The sequence below is a fragment of the Myotis daubentonii genome, chromosome 2, assembly GCF_963259705.1.
Source record: "Myotis daubentonii chromosome 2, mMyoDau2.1, whole genome shotgun sequence".
NCBI classification, from domain to species: Eukaryota; Metazoa; Chordata; class Mammalia; order Chiroptera; family Vespertilionidae; genus Myotis; species Myotis daubentonii.
Window position 1 is genome coordinate 51,461,369 of NC_081841.1, and position 27,447 is coordinate 51,488,815.

At 40.6% G+C, this 27,447-nt stretch overlaps 1 protein-coding gene and 1 pseudogene across 1 annotated transcript; both read left to right on the plus strand.

Annotated features, from left to right (window-relative positions):
• Positions 1-206: 206 nt before the first annotated feature.
• TMPRSS12 (transmembrane serine protease 12) lies at positions 207-26,898 on the plus strand. Its single transcript, XM_059681144.1, has 5 exons — positions 207-330; positions 951-1,146; positions 8,063-8,331; positions 22,756-22,898; positions 26,346-26,898. The coding sequence occupies exons 1-5, from the start codon at positions 207-209 to the stop codon at positions 26,595-26,597; spliced, it is 984 nt and encodes a 327-aa protein (XP_059537127.1). The 3' UTR covers positions 26,598-26,898.
• Positions 10,063-12,032, plus strand: LOC132226106 (nibrin-like; annotated as a pseudogene).
• Positions 26,899-27,447: the final 549 nt, after the last annotated feature.

Here is a 27,447-nt window from a genome sequence, read left to right on the forward strand (position 1 = left end):
CATCCAATCAGGAGCCCCGAGCCCGGCCGAGGGCGGGACTCTTCAGTGCGTCTGTCCAATAAGTGCACACACACTAGGACACCTCGGCGAGGCGGACCCACCGGCACCGCCAGCCACTCCTTGGCGGCCTTGGCCCCGCCCCACCCGCCCCGCCGCGTGGCCGGCGGGTGGGCGGCCTGCGCCATCTTGCTGGCCGGAGTCCCACGATGCGGCCGGGGCCGCTGGGCGCCGCGCTGCTGCTGCTGGGGGGCGCCCTCCTCCTCCCGGGGCGCCCCTCGCTCTCGCACGGGGACGGGCGCCCCTCCGGGGACAGGCCGGACGCCAAGGGCAGTATGTGTCCCTCCCTCCCGACATCCCCTCCTCTCCCCGCGCCCACAGCGCTGGTTCGGGGCCCCCTTTCCCGTCGTCCCGGGTGCCTTTCACCAAAGACGGGCGGACCGAGCCGTCGGGCCGTCACCTCGACAAGAGCAGCAGCAATAGCAAAAAGGGCGCATGTGCAGGTCCTCTCTCCGAGGGGCTCGTCATTCCCGTTTCACAGAGGAAGGACTCATGGGAATTCCGAGTTGAATCGGGGCTCTTAGGTGGCCTTTTCAGGCTACAGTTCAGGACAATTAAAAATAAAAGTGGCAAGTATTGGAACTTGTGGCCCTTGGCTCCACCAGTTCCCCCGGGGAAAGAACATGACACCTGGCCAGAAAAACATCTCATTTTTACGCTTTTGGGCAACAGAGCTTTAAACATTGATGGATTGTGTTGATTTCAGGTCATTCTCCTTATAAATAAGACATGTTTACCTTAACTCTCCTTTTTCTCCTCCCTCAGAATATGGCATCCAGCTCGCTTGACCAGTTGTTAAACTAGTTTCAAAGCCTGTGTCAGTGTGTTAAGATGAGGCGGTAATGCCTGTTATGGGATGTTGGGTCTAAGTGATGTATCGTTTTCATTTGCAGGCTGTGGAACAGCTCCGCTCGTGAACGTGCTGGCAGGGTCTCGGATCGTCGGGGGCACGGCCGCCCAGATTGGCGCGTGGCCCTGGATAGTGAGCCTGCAGATCCGCTCCGGAAAAATCATGGCTCATATCTGTGGGGGAAGCTTAGTGACGAATAGCTGGGTCCTCACCGCGGCCCACTGCACTAGGGACACTCGGTACGTGTTCCTAACACACTCCTATCTGACTCTCTTAGCGAGATCCCCAAGCGGCGGAGCAACGTTTGACTTCAGTCCTGTTCACTGAAGCTGTGTGTTTGCAAGGGCCTACTATGCCTTGTATGTACCACACTGAATGTCTTTGGAAATGAATCCTCTAAGTCAGAGGTCAACAAGCATTTTCTGTAGAGACATTTTCGGTAAATATTTTAGGCTTTGCAGACCATATGGTGTCTGTCACAACTATTAAACTATGCAACTATAGAACCAAAATGGTCATAGACAATACATCATTGAATGTGTGTGCTGTGATCCAAGAGATATCTATGAACACTGAAATTTGAACAAAATATTACTTTTTTTCCCAATCATTTACAAGTGCAAAAAACATTCTTTGTTTATTAGCTGTGTGAAAGTAGGAGACAGGCCAGATTTGGCCTGTGGGTTGGACCTTGCTTTAAATAATGAAACTTTCTTTTAGCTTTTAAAATTATTATATTGTAATCATGTATTTGTCTTTCTCACCTTTAGGTCAGGAGTTATTTGAAAGCAAGGACTACATGTTTTATTTATATTCCTGGTACTAATATAGAACTTGGCCTACTTTATAGGAGACATAATATATGTTTATTGAATCTATGGATTATGTCAATCTTAGAGAAATAGGATTTACCACAGTGAGACTAGAACAGCCGTGGGCAAACTACGGCCCGCGGGCCGGATCCGGCCCGTTTGAAATGAATAAAACTAAAAAAAAAAAAGACCGTACCCTTTTATGTAATGATGTTTACTTTATGAATCCTTCTTACACTAAGGGTTCTCTAGTCTGAAATAAGTATCGCTTCAATGTACTGAGCCAGGCATTCTTTCATACATAATGGCCACTAATCTTTGCAACCACTCTTTGCTGTAGGGAGACCCTGAGACCTGGGCATTCATAAGTACCTTGCTCATGGTTCCACAGCTGGGAAGCAACAAAATCAGGAATCAAATCCAGGTTTGTCAGAATGAAAACCTGCACACATAACCATAATTACGTCATATGGATCTCTGCCTGAACCAGTCTCTGTGATGATGAACTGCTCCTGTGGGAGACTCTCATTTCAATTTCCTACAGCTTTCATTCTTAGAAAGCTTTTCCTTGTGTTGAACTAAGTGTCTTGGTTTTCATTCTGCCTTCTGAAGCCATATATTAGTATATCAAACCCAATTCCCCTTCCAAGCATCTGAAAATAATGTTCATATTCCACTTAACAGTTCCAAAGACTCAATCTTATTGATGTTTGCAACCCCTTTACTCAACTAACATTTACTGAATATATGTTATATATGAGAGACTGGGCTAGGTTCTAAGAAAATAGTCATTACGAAGGCATCATCTACTTTCCAGGAGTTTCTTCCTGTCTGAGAGGACTAACTCTGCCACCTTCTATTCCTGTTCCCCCCTACTTCCTAAAGCCTGCACCATCAATTATTCCTTGTTCCTTCTTATAACCACCACTTACCAAAGACCAGCTTTGAGATTAGGTGCTGTCTAAGGATGTTACATATAATTCTGTATTTAAAAAGCCCTCCCACTAACTTTCTGAGATAGTTATTATTATCTCCACTTTACAATTGAGGAATCCAGAGATCAGAGAGATTTGGTTACTTGCCCAAGATCACATAGCTATTAAGTGGCAGCCCACTCATTTAAACCCAGGTCTCAAAAACTATACTGTTTCATTATATCTCATTGTCTCTTTAGTATTTTTCAACCTCTTCCTCTTGTTTCTTCCCTACAGCTTTCAAACACTTCATTATCCTATATAATAAAAGGGTCATATGCAAATCAACTGAATGGTGGAATGTCTGGTCGCTATGACACATACTGACCACCAGAGGGCAGACGCTCAATGCAGGAGCTGCTCCCTGGTGGTCTGTGTGCTCCCCTGGGGGGAGCGCTGCTCAGCCAGAGCCCTTAGCCGCTGCAGTGCTAAGGATGTCCGACTGATGGCTTAGGCCCACTTCCCATCAGTCGGACATCCCCTGAGGGCTTCTGGACTGTGAGAGGGTGCAGGCCAGGCTGAGGGACCTCCCCCCCCTCCCCCCAGTGCACGAATTTCATGCACCAGGCCTCTAGTTACTTGTAAATAAACACCCTACCAGTTTCTGGTTTTCCCTTCATTGTTAGACTCCTTGAAAGAGAGATTCCCTTTTGCTTCGTCTGCATTGACTCATAAAATCCCAACTGTAATATGATTTCTGTGGTCAAAAAACAGCATTAAAAAATCCACCTCCATGTCAAATCTAATGACTTCAGTCCCTATCCTTTTTGATCTCTATAAAATCTGCGCTTATAACTATCTTTTTTCTCAATTTCTACTCAACCGTTTTTCCTTTTCTCTGCTTCCTTGATGGAGTCTGTCATCTTTTAAATGGCAGTATTTTCTATCCTCTGACCTTATCATCTGTACTCTTTCCCAGAGATGTCTCAATCTACTCCTGTTTCTGGCATCACCATGTACTGGTAACTCCTAAGTCTCTCCAGCTGAGACTACACATATATATTGGAGTTGCATTTGCAACAAGTCTAAAAATGAAAAATTTTAAGTTTTAATTAAAATTTTTGTTAATTAAACTTGTCAGGGTGATATTGGCTAATAAAAGTACGTAAGTTTCAAGTGTACAATTCTATGACACATCATCTATATGTTGCATTTTGTGCCCACCACCCAAAGTCAGATATTCTTCTGTCACCACATATTTGACCCCCTTTACCATTTCCTGTTCCCCCAGCCTCCTTCCCTTTGGTAACCACCATGGTGTGGTCTGTGTCTATGAGTTTTTATTTGTGTTTCTTGTTTGTTCATTAGTTGCAAAAAGTTAGTTTTTAAATCTTTCTTCTCTATTTTTCAGATAACAGCATTACCAACAGCTCCACTATCCAGAGAGTATGCTGACTCTCTCTGTGCAGTTGCTCTTACATTTATTTCTTCTGTCCCGCAGTACCCATGCTGATTGGAAGTATATCCAGAACATCAGTCTCCTTTTCCTTAGCTCATCTCTTGCACAACTTTCATTCACACCACTGTAATTGCCCTAATGAATGTGGTGGCTCATTGTGGTTTTGCTTTGCATTTCTCTAATCATTAGTGACGCTAAACATCTTTCCAAGTCTTTGAAATGTCTTTTCAAGTCCTTTGCTCATTTTTTAATTTGGCTGTTTGGGGGGTCTTTTTTTGGTTAGGCTGTAGGAGTGTTTTATATATTCTGGCTATTAATCCCTTATCAAATATATATTTTACAGATATTTTCTTCTGTGATTGTCTTTTCACTCTCTTGGTAGTGTCCAATTTAAAAAATTGATGTATAATTGATACACAATATTCTATTAGTTTTAGGTGTATATCATAGTGATTTCATATTTATATACATTAAGAAATGATCTGCACAGTAAGTCTAGTTACCATCTGTCACCAAATGAAGTTATTACAATATTATCGACTATCTTCTTTATCTTGTACATTATATCCCCATGACTTATTATTTTATAACTGGAAGTTTGTACCTCTTAATCCCCTTCACCCTATTTCACATACACCCCCCAACCTCTCCCCACGCTGATAATCAGCAGTTTGTTTCCTGTATTGGTGAGTCTGTTTCTGTTTTATTTGTTCATTTGTTTTATTTATCATTTTTTAATTTTGATGAAGTTCAATTTATCTATTTTTTCATTTGTTCCTGTGCTTTTGGTGTCATATTCTAGAAATCATTGCCAAATCCAACATTATGAAGGTTTTATTCTAAGAGTTTTAATAATTTTATTCATATATTGGCCATTATCTATTTTTAGTTAATTTTTGCAGGGTAGGGTCCAACTTCATTCTTTTGCATGTAGGTATCTAATCTTGTTAGCACAATTTGTTGAAAAGCCTGTCCATTCCTCCTGAATTGTCTTGAAACACTTGTTGAAAACCAGTTGACCACACATGCAAGGGTATATTTCTGGGCTCTCTATTCTTTTCCATTGGTATATGTACCTCTCCTTCTACTGGCACCACACTGTTTAGATCACTATAACTTTGAAGTAAGTTTTGAAATCAGGAACTGTGTGTTCTCCAACTTCATTTTTCTTTTTCAAGATTATTTTGGCTATTTGGGGGTCCCTTAATATTTTCCATATGAATTTTAGGATAGGTTTTTCTACTTCTACAAAAAACATCATTGGGATTTTTATAGGGATTGCTACAGATCATCTTGATTAGTACTGTCATCCTAACAGTAGTAAGTCTTCCAATTCATGAACATGGGATGTCTTTCCATTTATGTATGTACTCTTTCATTTCTTTCAGCAATATTTTGTAATTTTCAGTGTATACAACTTGCTTTTTAATTTTATGGTCTGAATAAATTGAAGTAAATAACATACATTAAGTTTGGAAAAGAAAAGAAACATCATTATTTCAAATTAGCTTAAAGTAGTGATTAAAAAACAAAACAGAACAGAACTAGGACTTTAAACATTTTCACAAACTTTTTAGAGTTTGCCTAGTCTACTTTTGAGAGTGCTAAATATCTCCTATTTCCCTGAGATATATTCTAGAAAATACAATTGCAGAGTCAAATACAATTCAACCTTTTATTTATTTATTTTTAGAAATGGTTATACCTGAGAGGTTTTTAAAAAAATTTTTTATTGATTTTAGAGAGGAGAGGAAGAGAGATTGGCTGCCTTCTGCACACCCCCTACTGGGGATTGAGCGCACAACCCAGAATTCAACCAGCAACCTCAGGGTGCATGGGACAATGCTCAACCAATTGAGCCACACAGACAGGGCAATACCATGCAACTTTTATAGGCTATTGGAATATGTTACCAAAGTACTCATCTATTTATACTTTCCACAATGAACAGGAGAACCTTTATTCCTCCGACTCCTCTCTGTACTGAGCATTATCATCAAACTAGAGGCTTGGTGCACAAAATTCATGCACTCGGGGGGCCTTTCAGCCCGGCCTGCGCCCTCTCACAGTCCAGGAGCCCTCTGGGGATGTCCGACTTACAGCTTAGGCCCGCTCCTCGTGGGGAACAGGCCTAAGCCGGCAGTTGGACATCCTTAGCGCTACCATGGAGGTGGGAGAGGCTCCCACCACCACTGCTGTGCTCGCCAGCCATGAGCCCAGCTTCTGGCTACCGCGCTGACCACCAGGAGGCAGCTCCTGCATTGAGCGTCTTCCGCCTGGTGGTCAGTGCACATCATAGCGACCAAGTGTTCCGCTGTTGGATGTGCATATTAGCCTTTTATTATATAGGATGCGCGCGCACACACACACACATAAACTTTTCCCATTTGAACAGTAAAAAGGAATTTCAGCATTTGTAAACAACCATGTAAAAAGTAAAAGTCCTTCTTTCCCAATCCAATGACAGGTATAACAACTGTAAAATGCTTGGATTTTAATTGTTGACTCTTGTCCTACAGAACATCATTTGGTTGTTTTGGGGTCTTGCTTGCTTTTTGGTATGTTTTTAAAGACTGTCAAGGTACATTGTTTTTTAATTTTATTTTATTGATTTTTTTAAAAAATATTTTATTGATTTTTTACAGAGAGGAAGGGAGAGAGAGAGAGAGTTAGAAACATCGATGAGAGAGAAACATTGATCAGCTGCCTCTTGCACATCTCCTACTGGGGATGTGCCCGCAACCCAGGTACATGCCCTTGACCGGAATCGAACCTGGGACCCTTCAGTCCGCAGGCCGACGCTCTATCCACTGAGCCAAACCGGCTTCGGCTATTTTATTGATTTTTTACAGAGAGGAAGGGAGAGGGATAGAGAGTTCGAAACATCGATGAGAGAGAAGCATCAATCAGCTGCCTCCTGCACACCCCCCACTGGGGATGTGCCTGCAACCAAGGTACATGCCCTTGACCGGAATCGAACCTGGGACCCTTTAGTCCCTAGGCCGACGCTCTATCCACTGAGCCAAACAGGCTAGGGCAAGGTACATTGTTTTTATATTTAGTGTCGTGCTTTATAAAGTCCTTCCTCATGTCAGTACTGTATTATGTATTCACCTATATGTTCTTTCTGACTTAATTTTTATAATTCTCACACTAATATCTAAATGTTTCCTAAAAATTTCAAGAATTTACACAAGTAGAGGGAATAGTTTAGTGAACTTCCAGATACTAATAGCCCAGCTTCGTTATCAATTCATGCCGGATCTTGTTTCATATTTTTTGTTTGTTTCATCTTTATCCTCATCAACTCCCCCTCCAATTATTTTGGAGCAAATCTCAGACATACCACTTTATGTATCTCTAAAAGATAGGAAGTTCTATTTAAAATATTTGTGTCTAAATCTATTTAATACATTTTGAGTTTATTTTATTGTTTTGTGTTTTCCAGAGAATTAATTCACTTTTCAAACTAGTTAATTAGCTAGTTTCCCCAATATCATTTACTAATTCATGCTCTGTCCACTGGTAAGAAGTGCTGCTGCCTTAGTCATATAAATTCTCTGAATCCTAGCTGATTTGCTCAGTGAATAGCGTGTCGGCCTACAGACTGAAAGGTCCTAGGTTCAATTCCGGTCAGGGGCACATGCCCAGGTTGCAAGCTTGATCCCCAGTGGAGGGTGTGCAGGGAATCAGTCAATGATTCCCTCTCATCGTTGATGTTTCTATCTCTCCCTTCCTCTCTGAAAGCAATAAAAAATACATTTAAAAAAAATTCTCTGAATCTGTTTTTGGACTTTCTGTTCCAAAGATCTTTTTCTCTTTTCCTACATATTGATATTTAGGTTTTTATGTCACATAAAAGTGGCATAAAAATTTTTTGTTATTAACATGAGAAAAAAAAACTAGTGGGAGATTAAGAATATTTACTCAAATAAACGTGTTTATTACAAGAACATTTACTTTCTTTCAGAGATCCTGTAGTGTGGAGAGCTGTGCTTGGAACTAACAATATAGACGGGAGACGTCCACACGCCAAGATTATAAAGGTTAAAGCAATCATCGTCCATCCAAACTTCCATTTGGAAACTTACGTAAATGACATTGCGCTTTTTCATCTAAAAAAAGCAGTGAGGTATAATAACTACATTCAGCCTATTTGTCTACCTTTTGATGTTTTCCAAAAGCTGGATGAAAAGACAGAGTGTTTCATAGGCGGCTGGGGAAGAACAACAGAAGAAGGTAATTATAGTCTGAACTTTATTGATACAGTTGTTGTTTTTTTCTGGTTATTGGAGAGGGTGAACCCTTTTATATATTTCTTTATCTCTCTGTATTATGAGTCTTTACAAACCAGTGAAAGGGAAATGTCGTCTTTCTTGTCTGTATTTTTTTTCTTCTTCCTTGTGGGAGAGAGAAAATTATCTTCCAGAGCAGAAGTAAAGACTTTCTCTGGTTATACATCCTCAGAGAGGATGGCGATCTAAGTGTTTCTGTCCTTGTTGAGACGCACAGGTGATAGAGCCAGCTACGTGACAGAATGGCTTATCTTTAATAAGCTTCTGGCCGTAAGGAATCAACGTGGTGTCCTTTTAAATGTAATGCTCTGTTAGTATCAAACAAGCTGATTGTGAATTTTCTTTATTGCACAAAGGGGCACTAATTGTTGATTGGCTCAACTAATGGGGAAAAAATTTAAATGTAGAAAACAGTATCTCACGTTGGTAATAACAACAGCTACCATTTGGGAGCATTAACTATGTTTCGGGCCCTGCTCTAAATATATTATTTTTATCTTATCCTCCAAAAATTCCTATGAGGGGGTTAATGTTATTATTCCCTTTTAACAGATCAGGAATTGTGGATCTTAGAGGTTGAGAAGCTGAGACTCAAATCCAGGTCTTTTTTATTCTAAAGCCTGAATATTTAAGTACTACATTAAGTACAAACTGCTCTTGAGGTAATGAAAGACTGCTTTTGAGGTAATGAAAGTCTAGTTAGCCATATATGCGATCAAGTACTGAGCCTTTGATTCTATTCCTTACAGAACCTAGTCATTGTAATATTTGTGGATTATTTAGATAGGATAGACTAGAGATAATTGTATGAAAGATGTGTGAATTACTATTTCTTCCTCTGTTAATTCTTTCTAAGGAAGAGAAGAAAAGCAACATGGTATAGGGGGAAGGCATTGGCTTTAGAATCACAAACCTAAGTCTGTACTAGCTTAATGGCCACTGGCAATTATTCAATTATAGGAGCAACTGCCATTTATGCAGGGCAAGCATTTTAATGAGTTTCTCATTTAACATCCCTAACAGTACAATGAGAAATACTGTAATATGTATGAATAAACTGAGGTTTAAAGAGGTTACTATGGGGAGCTCATACGTCTAGGCGCTCACGGTCCCCAGGCACTGCAGCCCGCTGTCTGTTAGCTGTAATTGCACGGCTGCAGGTCGCCCTGACACAGAGGGCAGACCCATGTGGAAACTTCCTCCCCCCCCCCCCCCCCGCCCCTGCGGCCCAGCCAAGAACCATACAGACTTTTGACGGGTGTGTAGTACAGTGTAGGAAGGGAAAGGATCAATCAGCCCTGGCCAGTGGTTCTCAGTAGTTAGAGAGTAGGCCAGTGCACAGAAGGGTCAGGGGTTAGATTCCTGGTCAAGGGCACATGCATGCCTGGGTTGTGGTTGGCTCCCTGCCCACGGTGGGGCGCGTGAGGGAAGCAGCCATTACACTCTGTCTGAAAATGGATAAAATTGGGAGACTATTAAAAAGAAAGGAAGGAAGGAAGGAAGGAAGGAAGGAAGGAAGGAAGGAAGGAAGGAAGGAAGGAAGAAAGAAAGAAAGAAAATGATCAATCAGTTGGAATCATGCTGTGTTAATTGCCAACTTTTCTGTAACCAACCTTAGTCAAACAGATGAAATTCTTCTATTAACAATAAAGATAATTGCAAGTATGGTACCTTTGTTAATGAGGAAAAAATGTAGAATGGCCTTTCCCAAACTTTGAAGAGAGGATAGAGTTACTTTGGAGTGTTTGAAAGTAAATTGAGAGTGGAGTGTGAGTCTTTGATTGCATACTCTTCTTGTTTAGATGTCTCCGGGAAAACTCCTTTAAATCAAGCCACACTGCAACCCGGAGGACTTACAGTAGGAGTGCACGCACCTTGTTATGATCTCAGTCAAAGTGATCATTAAAACAATACGTGCACTCATTTGTGGATGTCCCATTGAAAGGCCAGAGCAATTTACTGAATTTTTTAAAGTACTTCTGTCTAAGAAGCAGCAGCCATGAATTGAAAATTTTTACCCACCTATTGATGATGAACCAGCTATTAGAAGTAAAAATATTGATCTGCCAGGACGACAGGAAAGAAAACATCTTCAAAGGGAAAACATTTGTATTTCTGAGTGCCAAGCAGCCTAAGTTCAGCAGTTGTTTCGGGAGGAGGAGATGCTAGGTTAATAACAGAAGAAAATGAAGATGATGATAGTTTATTTTCAGCTCCTGAACATTTTGTTGTTGATGTAGAATAACAAATTCCTAGACCTTAATTTCTGACTCTCAGAAAAAATGGATCCATTGAATCCATGCAAAGGCAAGGTCTTAGACCTATTCCTGAAGCAGAAATTGGATTGGCAATTATTTTCATGACTACCGAGAATTACCGTGATCCTCAGGGCCAGCCCAGTGTAGGATCCAGGATGACGACTCCGGCCCCGAGCCTTTTCCAAGGCTTGTCAGTCAAAGAGAAGCTCATGCCAGGTGCCCCAGTGAACATAACATATGTAGCTGACACAGAAAGCAGGCAAACGTGTGGATTTGAGTGAAAGGTCAAAAGAAATAAAAATCTTCAGAATGGAACAAAAATCCAGACTATCTTCACAAGAAACATCTACTCTAATGAAACCTCCAAAATAAGCTCTGATAATAATATAGCTTTCACCAACCACGCTCCTAGGTGTAAATAGAGGGAGAGATTGGGCTTCCCAGCAGCCACTGATCAAATCCATCAGAAACTACCCCCACTATCCACCAAGAAAAGGGAAAAGGATGAAGGAAATCGAGAAATTTCTTCACCTAAATCAGCAAGAATGAAAATGTTTCATTCTCATCTAGAATAAACGCAACTTGCTACACCCTCAATATGAAGAAGAAGAAGAAAAAAAGGAGCAGCAGCTATCTCAGAATGAGACTGGGGTGGGGGTGGGGGCAGATAACATCTATAGATATAGATTAAAAATCCACTATGAACAATTCTACCAATTAGTCTCTTTCTACAGAAAAACAAAGATCAGGGAAAAAAAGGAAAATTGACAATTAGCCATAAAAAATGAAGTATTGGAACAATTGTTCAAGAACACAAAACCAGAGCTAGAAACTGAAGTGGAAGTTCAAAAACAAGAGAAAGTTATCAATATTACAAAAGGGCCAAGATTAGATACAGAAACAAAGGGCTCTTTTAATGATGAAACAATACCAGAAAGTGACAAAATATCTCAAGAAAATGAAATTAGGCAGAAATGTGATCTCAAGAAAGGATTACTAGGTCAACTAAAGAATCACCTAACAATGACAGGCTTCAGGACGATGGTGTGATGCTTCCAAAGAAGGTGCTGCTGAGTACATTTAGGTCACTGGTGGTCAGTAACTCTGCCTCCAGAAATGCACCCAGTGGAAAGGATGATTATGGTTGACTAAAAAATTTCAAGAAATTCTGAAAGATCACATTTCCTGGAGTAGGAAAACTTCCACAGACCATTGGAGGGTCAGATTTAATATCTCAACATGATCGAAAGAATATGGAATTAAAAGGGGCCTTGAGGCAGGAAATGGAGGTGCAAAATCAACATGCAAAAGAAGAGCTTCTTGCCAGTGATCTCTTTAGGTACAATTCTAATATAAAAAGGAGAAAATAACTAAGGATTTAATAAAGAAGCCATGGAAAAACATTTCCTGTCAGGTATTACTTCCTATTTCCTCTGGGGTACATGCATATAATATATACAAGGGATTTAAGTTACAAATATTATGGCCTGAATTGGTTAAATAAAACGCACAAAACTCTAAAAAAAAAAAAAAAGGTTAATATAATAAATTGCCCAAAGTTACACAGTGAACTAAGAAAGGAGTCAAAATTCATGCCCAGGTCAGCCTGCCTCAAAACTCGTTTGTTTCTACTATTTTATATAATCTCTCACAGTGTCACACATTTTCATGATCTATAAGATGAGAGTATTAATACCTATCAGAACATTGTTCTGAGGATTAAGTTGTTTCTGCAGCAACATGGTAGATTACATGCACATACCAGCCTCCCACTGAAAACTATTAAAAACAGAAAATACATAGGTCAAGGACTGAGTGTTAAGATAGGAAATTTAGATAACCAAAGTTGGCGTTCATTTTGAGGGTCTTTACCAAATTGATAACATTGAATATTGATTTCTGTGGTTTCATGGGCCTTGAGAGGGTTGAAAAACAAAGATTGCTCAAGTGTGTGTGGGGAGACTCATAAAGCTGGAGCTCTAGGACTATATTCTAAAACTGAGTCAGACTCTTGATCCAGCAAATGGTTCATATACTAGTTATACACAATTCACTTCAAATATGATAGAGGTATGCTCAAAGCAACAGGATAGGAAAAGCTACACCATAGCAACATTAATCAAAAGAAAGCTGGAATGAACTTCTGGTCAAGATGATGGAGTAGGTTAACACTGTGCCCTCCTTCTCCCACAATCACATCAAAATTACAACTAAATTATAGGACCACCACCCTTGAGAACTAGCTGAACATAACTTCTTTAACAAGGACATAAAGAAGAAACCATGTCAAGACTGGTAGGAGGGGCAGAGACACGGAATGGGCAGATCGTACACCCGTGGTGTGGTGGTTTAGAATTGGGAGGGATAGTTTGTCCCTGCGTCTGTCATGTAGGCAGTGCCAATGCGCACAGCACCTTCCTCACTGCATTGCCACGGCTGCCCTTGGTGACGTTGCCCTGTGGGCAAGGGCCTGCACTATACTGAATCCTCGCTGCCCTCAACCAAATGGCCAGACACGGAAATTGACCAGGGACTGGCAAGAAGCTTGATAGCTTTAGGACAAGGCGTTTCAGCTTTTGCATTTGCAGGTTGCTATGTATTTCAGATCTGGAAACTTCTAAAACAATCGCAGAAACCGCAAAGATTTCAACCCCTAACCTTTCATCCTACTGTAAAGGAGGATTTGAACAGAAAATGTGTGGGTGAGAAGCTAGTCTTATTTTGGGATATAAACTCATCTGCTGGCAAGGCCAAGATTAAAACAGCTCACAGGAGAATCACCCAGATTAAGGTGGGTCTCCATACTTAACAACCAAAATAAATGAAGCAAAAGACTTGCTTGAAGAAACCACCAAAAATTGATTGGTCCTTAAGGACTACTATATTCTGAAAGAAAAAAAGGGAGGGGATGCTTTAAAAAGTCCTGCAATTTAATCTAAACCACCACCTTCATAATGTTCATACATATGCTAACCATAAATATTAATTTATTCCACTGTTAAGTAGTATAATAATAAAATATTTACAATAAAAGAATCAGGAGGGATATGTAGCCTGCAGAGGTCCCCCCTGAGGAGAGGGCAGGATCCCAGACCCATACCCAGTTTCCTAGCCCAGACCACCAATGCTTAGGAGTCCTCACAACTTTGGCTGTGAAAATCAACAGGAATTCTGTCCAGATGACACCGAAGGCTGTGTGAGTTCCAGGTGTTTCTCTTAAAGGGCCAACACAAGGACTTGCTGGCTGACAGACTCACTCACTCTGAGCTCCAGTGCTGGGGCAGCATCTTTATACATATACTAGAGGCCCAGTGCACAAAATTCATGCACTGGTAGGACTCCTAGTGGCTGCTGGCTGCCAGCTGAGTGCTGCTCCCTCCCTTCCCCCGGCCAGGCTGCCTCTTGGTTGAACTCCTGGAAGAACTCTGGTCAAGGGGACAATTTGCATACTACGCTTTTATTATATAGGATATATTTTTATTTATTTCAGAGAGGAAGGGAGAGGGAGCAAGAGATAGAAACATCAATGATGAGAGAGACTCATTGATCAGCCATCTCCTGCCTATCCCCAAATAAGGATCAAGCCAGCAACCTGGGCATGTGCCCTTGATCGAAATCAAACCTGGGACCCTTTAGTTCGCAGGCTGACACTCTATCCACTGAGCCAAACCAGCTAGAGCTGGGCAGCATCTTGATAAGCATCTTGATAAGCATCAGGGATATATGGGGAGGAACTGAATTGTCTGACTTCAAGGCAAAGGCTAGAGGAGCAGCTCTGGCCTAGACAGAAGTACTGGCAGGACTTATTGACCCTTTGTTGGGCCCTCCACACACACAGCCTGCAGGCACAGTCAAGGTGCCAAATCTGAGTCTCCATAAAACTAGCTAATCTTGTTTGGCCCACCTGCTGATTACCTGAGAACCTCCCCCCCCCAAAACAGGCACAGGCCTGAACCTCTTCCAGTAGCTGTTCCTCACAAACAACCAGCCTTGGCTTGGGCTGAGGACTTCCCCCAAATCTGAAAGATCCACAAACCTCAAATAAGAAGTAGCTGGCTTCAGGAGGCTCTTGCAAAGCGGCCCCTGCCTGGCAGCCTGCCTTGGTTCATAGAATAGCCTCCCCCAGGCGCCTCCAGGCCCAGCACAGGAATCTACCAACCACAGATCACTTTGTAGTTGCTACCAGGTGGCCCCAAGATGGGCACAGTCAGAGACTGAACTGAACCTGCATTAGCGCCCCTCTCAAGAGCCCCCAGAACCAACACACCCAGTGATTGGCTTCAGATCACACCACACCACCACCCAATTAGCTCTGCAAACAACAAACCCAAAGGTTGGACTCAGCAGGCACAAGACCCCCAATACAGCAAATCGTACTCTATGGGGTCAGCTCTCACCCAACAACTTCTCTGTTGTAGTTATGGCCAACAGCAATCAAGGCTCAAGTACCACAGGAGGGCACACACAACACACACAGGGGATTGACTATCTATAGCAATTAGCTCAGAAGACCAGAGGGACTGTGCCATCTGGGTCCCACCTGCTACATAAGCCCACCCAGCCAAGACCGGGAGACATAGCAGATCTACCTAATATATAGAAACAAACACAGGGAGACAGCCAAAATGAGGAGACAAAGAAACATGTCCCAAATGAAAGAACATGGAAAATTCTAGAAAAAGAATGAAATGATCCCTAGCTGATTTGGCTCAGTGGTTAGACTGTCAGCCTGTGGACTGAAGAGTCCTAGGTTTGATTCTGGTCAAGGGCAAGTGCCTCGGTTATGGGTTCGATTCCCAGTAGGAGGCATGCAGGAGGCAGCCAATCAACAATTCTCTCACATCACTGATGTTTCTATCTCTCCCTCCCTCTCCCTTCCTCTCTAAAATCAATAAAAATGGTGCTAGCTGGTTTGGCTCAGTGGATAGAGCATCGGCCTGTGGACTGAAAGGTACCAGGTTCAATTACGGCCAAGGGCATATGCCTGGCTTGTGGGCTCAATCCCTAGTAGGGGGCGTGCAGGAAGCAGCTGATCAATGGTTCTTTCTCATCATTGATGTTTCTATCTCTCCCTCTCCCTTCCTCTCTGAAATCAATAAAATATATTTAAAAAAAATAAAAATTTAAAAAAATCAAATCAACAAAAATATATTTTTTAAAAAAGAATGAAATGAGTCTGGCCCACAGCTGATTCTCATAGCCACTTGGCCTGGAGGTCAAACCCTCCCTGGAATTAGCTACAACAATCAAGATTTAACTATAAGACTTCGAACAAAGACCACTAGGGGGTGCACCAAGGAAGCATAACAAAATGCGGAGACAAAGAAACAGGACAAAATTGTCAATGGAAGATATAGAGTTCAGAACCACACTTTTAAGGTCTCTCAAGAACTGTTTAGAAGCTGCCGATAAACTTAATGAGATCTACACGAAAACTAATAAGACCCTCGATCTTATATTGGGGAACCAACTAGAAATTAGGCATACACGGACTGAAATAACGAATATTATACAGATGCCCGACAGCAGACCAGAGGAGCGCAAGAATCAAGTCAATGATTTGAAATTCGAGGAAGCAAAAAACATCCAACCGGAAAAGCAAAATGAAAAAAGAATCCAAAAATGCGAGGATAGTGTAAGGAGCCTCTGGGACAGCTTCAAGCGTACCAACATCAGAATTATAGGGGTGCCAGAAGATGAGAGAGAACAAGATATTGAAAACCTATTTGAAGAAATAATGACAGAAAACTTCCCCCACCTGGTGAAAGAAATGGACTTACAGGTCCAAGAAGCGCGGAGAACCCCAAACAAAAGGAATCCAAAGAGGACCACACCAAGACACATCATAATTAAAATGCCAAGAGCAAAAGATAAAGAGAGAATCTTAAAAACAGCAAGAGAAAGAAACTCAGTTACCTACAAGGGAATACCCATACGACTGTCAGCTGATTTCTCAACAGAAACTTTGCAGGCCAGAAGGGAGTGGCAAGAAATATTCAAAGTGATGAATACCAAGAACCTACAACCAAGATTACTTTATCCAGCAAAGCTATCATTCAGAATTGAAGGTCAGATAAAGAGCTTCACAGATAAGGAAAAGCTAAAGGAGTTCATCACCACCAAACCAGGATTATATGAAATGCTGAAAGGTATCCTTTAAGAAGAGGAAGAGGAAGAGGAAGAAAAAGGTAAAGATACAAATTATGAACAACAAATACGCATCTATCAACAAGTGAATCTAAGAATCAAGTGAATAAATAATCTGATGAACAGAATGAACTGTTGATTATAATAGAATCAGGGACATAGAAAGGGAATGGACTGACTATTCTTGGGGGGGAAAGGGGTGTGAGAGATGTGGGAAGAGACTGGACAAAAATCGTGCACCTATGGATGAGGACAGTGGGTGGGGAGTGAGGGCGGAGGGTGGGGCGGGAACTGGGAGGAGGGGAGTTATGGGGGGGAAAAAAAGAGGAACAAATGTAATAATCTGAACAATAAAGATTTAATTAAAAAAAAAAAAAAAAAGAAATGAGTCTGGCCGTATGCTCAGTGGTTGACCATCGACCTATGAACCAGGAGGTCATGGTTCAATTCCCAGTAAAGGTACATGCCTGGGTTATGGGCTCAATCTTCAGTAGGGGGATGCAAGAGGCAGTTGATTCCCTCTCATCATTTATGTTTTTATCTCTCTCTCTGTCTCTTCCTCCCTGAAATCAATAAAAATATATTTTAAAAAAGAGTAAAATGAAATAGAGTCAAAACACTATGAGGTACAGAGTTCAAAACACTGGATATAAGGATATTTAATGAACTTAAAAGAAGACTAGATGAACTCAGTGAGAATTTACACAAAGAGATGGAACCCATTTTTAAAAAATCAGAAATGAAGAATACAATAAATGAAAAATTCACTAGAGAGGATCAACAGACAGAGGTTTGAATCAGCAATTTGGAAGACAAGTTACAGAAACTCCCAATCAGAACAGCAAAAAAAGAAAAATGGGAATAGTTTAAGAGACCTCTGGGAAAGCAAGTGTAATAACATTTACATCATAAGGATACCAGAAGGAGAGGAGAGAGCAAGGCATTGAAAATCTATTTGAAGAAATAATGACTGAAAACTTCCCTAATCTGGTTAAGAAAATAAACATACAACTCCAGGGCATGCACAGCCTGAAACAAGATGAATCCAAAGAGACCCACACAAAAACACCATAATTAAAATTCCAAAGGTTAAAGACAAACAGAGAATCTTAAAAGCTGCACAAGAAAAGCAGTTTCCTACAAGGGAGTTCTCATCCAGCGGTTCTCAACCTGTGGGTCGCGACCCCTTTGGCAGTCGAACAACCCTTTCACAGTGGTCGCCTAAGACCTTCCTGCATATCAGATATTTACATTATGATTCATAACAGTAGCAAAATTACAGTTATGAAGTAGCAATGAAAATAATTTTATGGTTGGGGGTCACAACATGAGGAACTGTTTTAAAGGGCCAGAAGGTTGAGAACCAATGATTAGACAGTCAAATGATATCTCAACAGAAACTGCGGCAAGAAGGGACTGGCACGAAATATTCAAAGTGATGAAAATCAAGTACCTACAAACAAGATTACTCTACCCAGCAGTCTTTTAGAATCTAAGGAAAATAAAGGCTATCATTTAGAATCGCAGGAGAGATAAAGAGCTTCCCAGACCATAAAAAGCTAAAGTTCACCACTACCAAATGAGTATTACAAAAAATATTACAGGGACTTAAAGAAGAAGAAAAGGTAAAAAATATGAATTATAAAATGGTAACAATCAATGTAAATGGATTAAATGTTCCAATAAAAGGACATAAGTTAGCTGAATAAATAAAAAAATAAGACCCATACGTATGCTGCCTACAACAGACCCACTTCAGATCAAAAGACACAGAAACTAAAGGAAAAAGATATTTCTGCGAATGGAAACAAACAAGCAATATATATATCAGATAAAAATTGACTTTAAAACAGGGGTGGGGAAACTTTTATTTGCCAAGGACCATTTGGATATTTATAACATCATTCACTTGATGTAATTCACTTAATGTAAATTTATGTTGCACCTGGTCGGTTGGCTCAGTGGTTGAGCATCGACCTATGAACCAGGAAGTCACCTGGCTTGATTCCCAGTCAAGGGCACATGCCAAGGTTGCAGGCTCGATCCCCAGTAGAGGGTGTGCAGGAGGCAACCAATCAGTGATTCTCATTATTGATGTTTCTGTCTCTCTCGCTCTCCCTTTCTCTCTGAAATAAAAAAAATTTTTTTAAATTTAGGCAGTAGCAAGTGTTGGCAAGGATATGAAAAATTAGAACCCTCATACATTGCTAGTGGGAATATAAAATGATACAGCTGCATTGGAATACAGTTTGGCAGTTCCTCAAAAATTTTGACATATAGCCTGACCGGTTTGGCTCAGTGGATAGAGTGTCGGCCTGTGGACTGAAGGGTCCCAGGTTCCATTCCGGTCAAGGGCATGTACCTTGGTTGTGGGCACATCCCCAGTGGGGAGTGTGCAGGAGGCAGCTGATCGATGTTTCCCTCTCATCGATGTTTCTAACTCTTTATCCTTCTCCCTTCCTCTCTGTAAAAAATCAATAAAATATATTTTTTAAAAAATTTAGACATACAATTACCATACAACTCAGCAATTTTACATGTAGGAATATACCCAAGAGAAATGAAAACATGTTCACACAAAAACCCAACTCAGCTATTCATAGCAACATTATTCATACTAACAAAAAAATGAAAAAATGTATATGTCCATCACTGATGAATAAACAAATTGTATATTCAGACAATATTATCCAGCCATAAAAATAAATGAAGTACTGATACATGCTAAAACATTATACTAAGTAAAATAAGCCAGACACAAAGGCCCATTTATTATATAATTCCATTTATATGATAAAATGTCCAGAATAGGCAAATATACAAGTGGGTCAATGGTTCAAATTAAACTATAATAAAATTAGACTATAAATCTATAACAGATAGATAGCTGGAAAATAGATAAAATACCTGAGATTAAATGCGAGCTGAATAATAGTACTTCCAGCGTTAAATTTCCTGATCTTGATAAAAGTACTATGGTTAATAAGGGCATGTCCTTTTCTTAACTAATGTACTCTAAAACAATCGCTGCCATTCACCCTCAAATGATTCAAAAAATTATAAACACACAGAGTGCAAATAATGCAAATGTGAGAAAAAACAACTGGTGAATCTCAGTAAAGGGTATTTAACAGTTCTTTATACTATTCTTGCTACTTTTCTATAATTTTAAAATAATAGCTAAATAAAAGTTGCAGAAACAACTATAGATTAAAGAAACTAGGAGGTGGGCATGTGACTGTTCACTGAGAAATTCTTTTATCTTTGCTTTATGATTAAAATTTTCATTTTAATGTTGGAAAAGTGAAGCGACATTAACATTTACAAAAATACCAAAATAATTAGGTAGGTAAAAACAAATCCAACAAAAGATTGCAGGCCTTTTATGGGAAAAAAAAACTAAACAATTTTTAAAAGACATTAAAAATACCTAAGTAAATGGAGTGAAATACTTTATTCTTGAATAGGAAGACTGAGTATCATAAAGATGTCAATTCTGTCTGCAAAACTGGAAAAAAAAAAAACCCACCCAGGGAATGATAAACCTTAATGAGTTTTGAGACAATTATAAAGCTCATTCTAAAAGAACCAAGAATAGCCAACACAATCCTGTGGAAGAAAACTGTTCTAAAGCTGTAGTAATGAGTCAGTGCTGTATTTGTGCAAGGAAATTCTCAGTGACCAGTGGAATAGAACAGAAAGTCCAGGCATCTGTTTCTGGGCTCCCTCTTATATTCACTTTGAAATCTCTTGTTTGTTTGTTTTTTAATATCACTGCACCAGGTTCATAAATTGGGTGGTAGGTTCCCAGGTGCTCATTTTATTATTACATGTTATCACTTATATGTTACATGTATTCTTTATATGCAGCCAGTATTACTGGAAATTATTTTTAAATAAAGGGCAGAAATGTGGCCAGCTTCCAGGAAGCCTCAACCCAGTAATCTGAATGCTCTGGGATATATTTTATTTCTGTTTCCAACTCCTATTCTCTCTGTATGTTGACTGTAGTTCCCCAGGCTGCCTGTCCTCAAAAGGCTGGAACTAGAGAGTTAGGCTGCTTTAGATTTATAGCGAAACAGTCATGTGACTAGGGTGAAACGTTCTTCTCCAGCAGCCCCGGTTAAAAAAAAAAAATAGCTGGATAAGGATTCCAGTTGGTCACCCTTGTACTAAATATAGTGAAGCCCAGACCAATCAGGGTCACCAGCAGAGTGGAAGTCTGTGAATGGAACAGCTGCCCACCTGCAGTCAAGGGGACAAAGTCCATTACCAGGAAAGCTGAAGGAGAATACGATACGGGGCACACAAAACACCCCACTCCTGCAGGGGACAGCTGCACCTCCGAGATGGGCTGGTAGGGTCCAGAGCTGCTGTTACAGCAGCTTTTCTGTGGATAAATCTTTCCACAATCTGTCCTTTAGGTTCTTGGTGTGTTGTCCTGTATTTTCCTATTTTCTTGTGTAGCAAAGAACCACTTTATGTTCTGGAATGAGCGGAGAAGTTAGGGGAGTACGTAAATTAAAATCTATTTTATTTTCCTGTGCACCATCCTTCAAGACTTAGCATCATTGTAAAATTAAATAAAAGTATTCACAACTTACAACAGAAGAAAGATTGGCCTCAGGCTTTATGTCTTTAGTCCTTGACAATAGCTTTACTTTGTAAAATCGATAGATCCTATTGTAAGACCTTCAGGAGTACATGAGAGCAAAGACAGCAAAAATAACCTGAAATTCCTACCATCCTATCTAATAAAAAGTAATATGCAAATTGACCATCACTCCAACACACAAGATGGCTGGCAGGGGAGGGCAGTTGGGGGCGATCATGCCTGCTGGGGAGGGCAGTTAGGGGTGACCAGGCCAGCAGGGGAGGACAGTTGGGGGGGACCCGGGCCTGCAGGGAAGGGCAGTTGGGGGAATCAGGCCTGCAGGGGAGGGCAGTTGGGGGTGACCAGGCTGGCAGGGGAGGGCAGTTAGGGGTGACCAGGCCGGCATGGGAGGGCAGTTAGGGGCAATCAGGCCAGCAGAGGAGCAGTTAGGCATCGATCAGGCTGGCAGGAAGAAGCAGTTAAGGGCAATCAGGCAGGCAGGCAGGCGAGTGGTTGGGAGGCTGCAGTCCTGGATTGTGAGAGGGATCTCTGACTGCCCATTTAGGCCCGATCCCTCGAGGGGTCCCAGATTGGAGAAAGTGCAAGCTGGGCTGAGGGACCCCCCCCCCCCCGACCTGCATGAATTTCGTGCACCAGGCCTCTAGTCTAGAGATAATGGTCATTAACATTTTGGTGAATGTTCTTACACAGTCTTCCTAGGCATACATACATACATACATACATACATTGATACAATCCTATACAGTGGGGCCTTGACTTACGAGTGTCCCGACTAACGAGTTTTTCGAGATATGAGCCATCTCTCGGCCGATTTTTTGCTTTGAGTTGCGAGCTAAAATTCGGGTTATGAGCCAGCTTCAGATATCCCACCGCTACTTGGCGCAGCAAACGTCACAGTGAATGCCACAACATCAGCCCAGCATCACGTGTCTCACTCGTTCACTTTTTGATGTGACATACGAGTAATTTGAGTTACGAGCTCCGTCACGGAACGAATTAAACTCATAAGTCAAGGCCCCACTGTATAATAAAAGGCTAATATGCAAATTGTCCCCTCGACCGGGAGTTCGACCAGGAGTTCGACCAGGAGTTCGACCAAGGGGCAGGGCCAGTTGGCCAACCACCCACGGCCCCTCCCCCTTGCCAGTCCAGCTGATTGGCCCGATCGGGTGGGTGGACTGGACCCCACCCGCACATGAATTTGTGCACCGGGCCTCTAGTTTTACATTATTGTTGAGTCAGTCACTTTGGAAAGAAAACCTATTCAACATGAAAATTTATATCACTGTCAAAATGCCTGCTCTCCAAAATCACTTATTGGTGCTTTTGTTTGTTTGTTTGTCAATAGGTAATTCTACAAGAATGTTACAGGAAGCACAAGTGCATTATATTTCTCGAAAAGTTTGTAATTCTGATAAGGGTTATGGGAATATAATTCCTATAACTTCATTTTGTGCAGGTGATGAAGATGGAATTTTTGATACTTGCAGGGTAAGACCAAATAATTTTCCTTAGAAATATTTTCTAAAGCCAGAGGGAACTTGAACAAGGCCTTTGATTACTTTCTGGTAAAGCCTTTTTTTTTTTTTTTTTTTTAAATAATTTTAGAGAGAGGAAGGAAGATACAGAGAGACACACAGAGAGGGAAAAACAATGACTTGTTGTTCTACTTATTATGCATTCATTGGTTGATTCTTGTATGTGCCATGACCTGGGTTTGAACCTACAACCTTGGCTTATTGGGACAATGCTCTAACCAACTGAGCTACCCAGTCCAGGCTGGTGATGTCTTAATTATCAATTTTTGCCTTGGGCGGTATGGCTCAGTTGGGTATCCTGCCAGACATGGAGGGGTTTCAGGTTCATCAGGACACATGGTTTTGGGTCCTGGTATGGGGTATGCAGGAGGCAGTCCATCAGTATTTTTCTCTCTCCATTCCTCTCAAAAAATCTTTTAGCCTAGCTGATGTGGCTCAGTGGTTTAGCATCAACCTATGAACCAGGAGTTCACAGTTTGATTCCCAGTCAGAGCACATGCCCAGGTTACTGGCTCCATCCCCAGTGTAGGGTGTGCAGGAGGCAGCCAATCAACGATTCTCTCTCATCATTGATGTTTCTGTTTCTCTCTCCCTCTCCCTTCCTCTCTGAAATCAATACAAATATATATTTTTAAAAATTTCTTTTAAAAAGTACTAAGTTCTTTTTTTCTCAACCCAAATCCTTACTTTCCTGATTTACGCTGAATCTTTCTTCCTTTCTTTCCCAATACCACCTTTATTGAGGTACAATGTACATATACACAATTCACCCATTTAGAGTGTACAACTCAATAGGTTTTTAGTAAATTTACAGAGTAGTGCAACCGTCACCATAATCTAATTTTAGAACATGTTTGTCACGCCAAAAAAGAAACCTCCACTCATTATGAGTCACTCTCCATTCTCCTCCCACCCACCCCCAGCCTTAGGCAACTACTAATCTTTAAAGATTTGCCTATTCTGGGAATTTCATATGAATGGTATCATTCAACATGTGGTCTTTTGTGACTGACTCCCTTCACTTAGCATGTTTTCCAGGCTCAACCACATTGTCACATATATTAATACTTTACTCATTTTATTGCCAAATAATGTACCATTGTATGAATAGGCCATATTTTATATTTTTATTGATTTCAGAGAGGAAGGTAGAGGGAGAGAAACATCAATAATGAGAGAGTATCATAGATTGGCTGCCCCCTGCACACCCCACACTGGGGATTGAGCCTGCAACCTGGGCATGTGCCCTGACCAGGAATCAAATCATGACCTCCTGGTTTATAGGTTGATGCTCAACCGCCAAGCCATGCCAGCTGGGCTGGGCCACATTTATTTAGTCATTCATTAGCTGGTGGACATTTGAGCTATTTCCACTTTTTGGCTATTCTGAATAATGTTGCTATAAATGTTTCTGTATATGTTTTTTGTGTTGGTATGTTTTACTTTCTCTTGCAAATTTCACCTACGGGTGGAATTCCTGAGTGAATGTTTGACATATTGAAGAATTGCCAAACTATATTCCGAAGTGGCTGCACCGGTTTGCATTCTTACCAGTAAAATATAAGGGTTTCAGTTTCTCCACATCTTTGTCAGCACTTATTGTCTGTCTGTTTTGTTTTGTTTTTAATCCTCACCCAAGGATATTTTTCCATTGATTTCTAGAGAGAGTGGAAGGGAGGGAGAGACAGAAAGAGAGAAACATCCACCTGAGAGAGACACATCAATTGGTTGCCTCCCACACAGGCCCAACCTGGGCTCCAGGGTCCCAGGGCCCCAGGGCCGGGGATCAAGCCTGCAACCCTTCAGTCTGCAGGCTGAGGCTCTATCTACTGATCCAAATGGCTAGGGCTTGTCTGTCCGTTTTATTACCACCATCCTTGTGTGAAGTGGTATCTCATTCGATTTTAATTTGCATTGCCCTAATGACTAATAATGTTGAGCATCATTGCATGTGCTTATTAGCCATTTGCATACTTTCTTGGGAGAAATGTCTACTCAGATCCTTCGCCCATTTTTAAACTGAGTTATTTACCTTTTAATTATTGAGTCATAAAAATTCTTTATATATCATGGATACAATTTCCTCTCATTCTGTGGACTGTCTTTTTACTTCCCTGATGTTATCATTTGTAGTGCAAACGTTTTTTATTTTTTTATGAAGTCCAATTTATCTATTTTTTGTTTTGACTTTCTTTATTCCTCTTTTCTTCAGTACTTCTAAATCCATCAGCACTTCATCCCTAAGCAATAACCCATGCTCTGATCTTTTCCTGCTCATTCTTATTTCTAGAAATCCAGGGTTTATCCATCCTGTGTCCTTTTCCTTAAAAACCTTGCTGAGCCCGGCTGGTGTTGCTCAGTGGTTGAGTGTCGACCCATGGTGACCAGTTGGATTCCTGGTCAGGGCACATGCCTGGATTGCAGGCTTGATCCCCAGGAGGAGGCGGGCGATTAATATTTCTCTGTCCTCAATGATTCTATCTCTCTGTCCCTCTCTTTCCTCTCCTTAAAATACATATATTGATATGTTTATATTTAAACATATATTTAAAACCTTGCTGAGTAAAATAATAATGAGGCCAATCTAATTTAATTGCATTCATAAGCAAAACATTTCCATTGTTAAAAAATATTATTATTCAATGCCTACCACATATAGAGAATTTGAAAACATTTTAGAAATAGTCTTTAACTCTTAGGCACTGTAACAGTTAGCTCAATGTCCTTGTTGCTTTGAGTGATTAACATCCTTAGTAATGGTGTTTCAGTTGTTACATGGACAGTCGTGTATGAACTCCGAGGGAGATTTGTTATTTGGGATACTACAGAGGGGATTAGCCATGTATTCCTAATATCGTGCACCAGCCAATGTCAACACTTAGAAAGATGCCATTTCTTGCAAGATTCAGTTCACCCCTCTAGCTATCAAACCACACACACCTAAAAGACTCCTTCATATATCTTAAGTCTACCAGACCTGAGGCCCTGAACCTAACTGTCCCCTATACCTGGGCTCCTGAGCATTAAAGAGAAAAAACCAACATGATATAGAAAAATGTTAGTTACATGCAAACAAGTGGTTAGAATAAGATGGAACTTGGAGACATTGTAGAAAATAGGTCTACCTTTCATCTAGCGCCAATATTCCACCTTTGTGCGGAAATTACCTAAAAATCGGTATAGTGGTCTGGTAGGTATTTATACCACCAGACTGGATGTAACTGAATTCCTGTTTGAGTTAGACTATAAAACTGAAAATCTATTGATCTTAGTTAGTCAGAGGTATATTGAAAATGTATATTTATACAAAGTATGTTTAATGTGGTTAATTTACTCCAGCTTTACTATTATATAAAGACTACTAGAAGTAACTAACACTCTTTTGGGACTTTTTTAATAGGGTGATAGTGGTGGACCATTAATGTGCTACGTCCCAGAACATAAACAATTTTTTGTTATGGGAATTACCAGTTACGGATATGGCTGTGGCAGAAAAAATTTTCCTGGTGTCTATTGTTCGCCATTCTTCTACAAAACATGGCTGACCCATCACCTAAACCGGGCAAGGAATAAAGGCATATTCAACATAAACAGTCTACTTGGACAGGTCCTTGTCGCCTTAGGCTCTGTTGTCTTACTAGCAACTCCATGAAAATATTCTGAAGAAGCTATATTTTCCATAATGTCCCGTCCCATGTTCTACATAATGAAAATAGTGTATTCTTTGGGCAAGTTATTGCCCACTTTTGAGTTCTTATGTGGAAACTTTTGGGGGAATAAAAAGACTGTGACACTGTAGATATGTGATTGATTGTAAATTTGGCAAGGAATCACATGCATCCTTGATGTATCTTGATTATTTTACTTTATAATCATAATTTTTCAATTGGAATACTTTCCTAGAGTTTGTATTAAATATTCAGCTTAAATATATATACTTTATGTATGTACACACCAAATAATAAAGAATTTATAATCAAAATGGAAGCTGTTCTTTGGTTTAATTAATCAAAATTCTTTCCTTTTAAAGTTGAGATTTTGCTTCCCAGCAACTGTTGTCATTTTGGTTTAATGCACTCATAAAGGAAAAATAAATAAATAAATAGACTTTTAAAAAATATTTTTTATCGATTTCAGAGAGGAAGGGATAGGGAGAGAGAGATAGAAGCATCAATGATGAGAGAGAATCACTGATTAGCTGCCTCCTATACACCCCACAGTGAGGACCAAGCCCACAACCCAGGCATGTGCCCTGACCAGAAATTGAACCATGACCTCCTGGTTCATATAGGTCGATGTTCAACCACTGAGCCACATTGTCTGGGCTAGACTATTTTATTTAAAAACATTTGTTTGTATGATACATTATTTTTTTGGAATTATCTGGTTCTTAAAAAATATTTGGAGAAAAAATGTTTTGCCTATTTAATTTCTAATTAAAACTATTTAATGTTAATACTTCCTCCCCTATGTCAAGTGAGAACTGTGGTGCAGACACATCC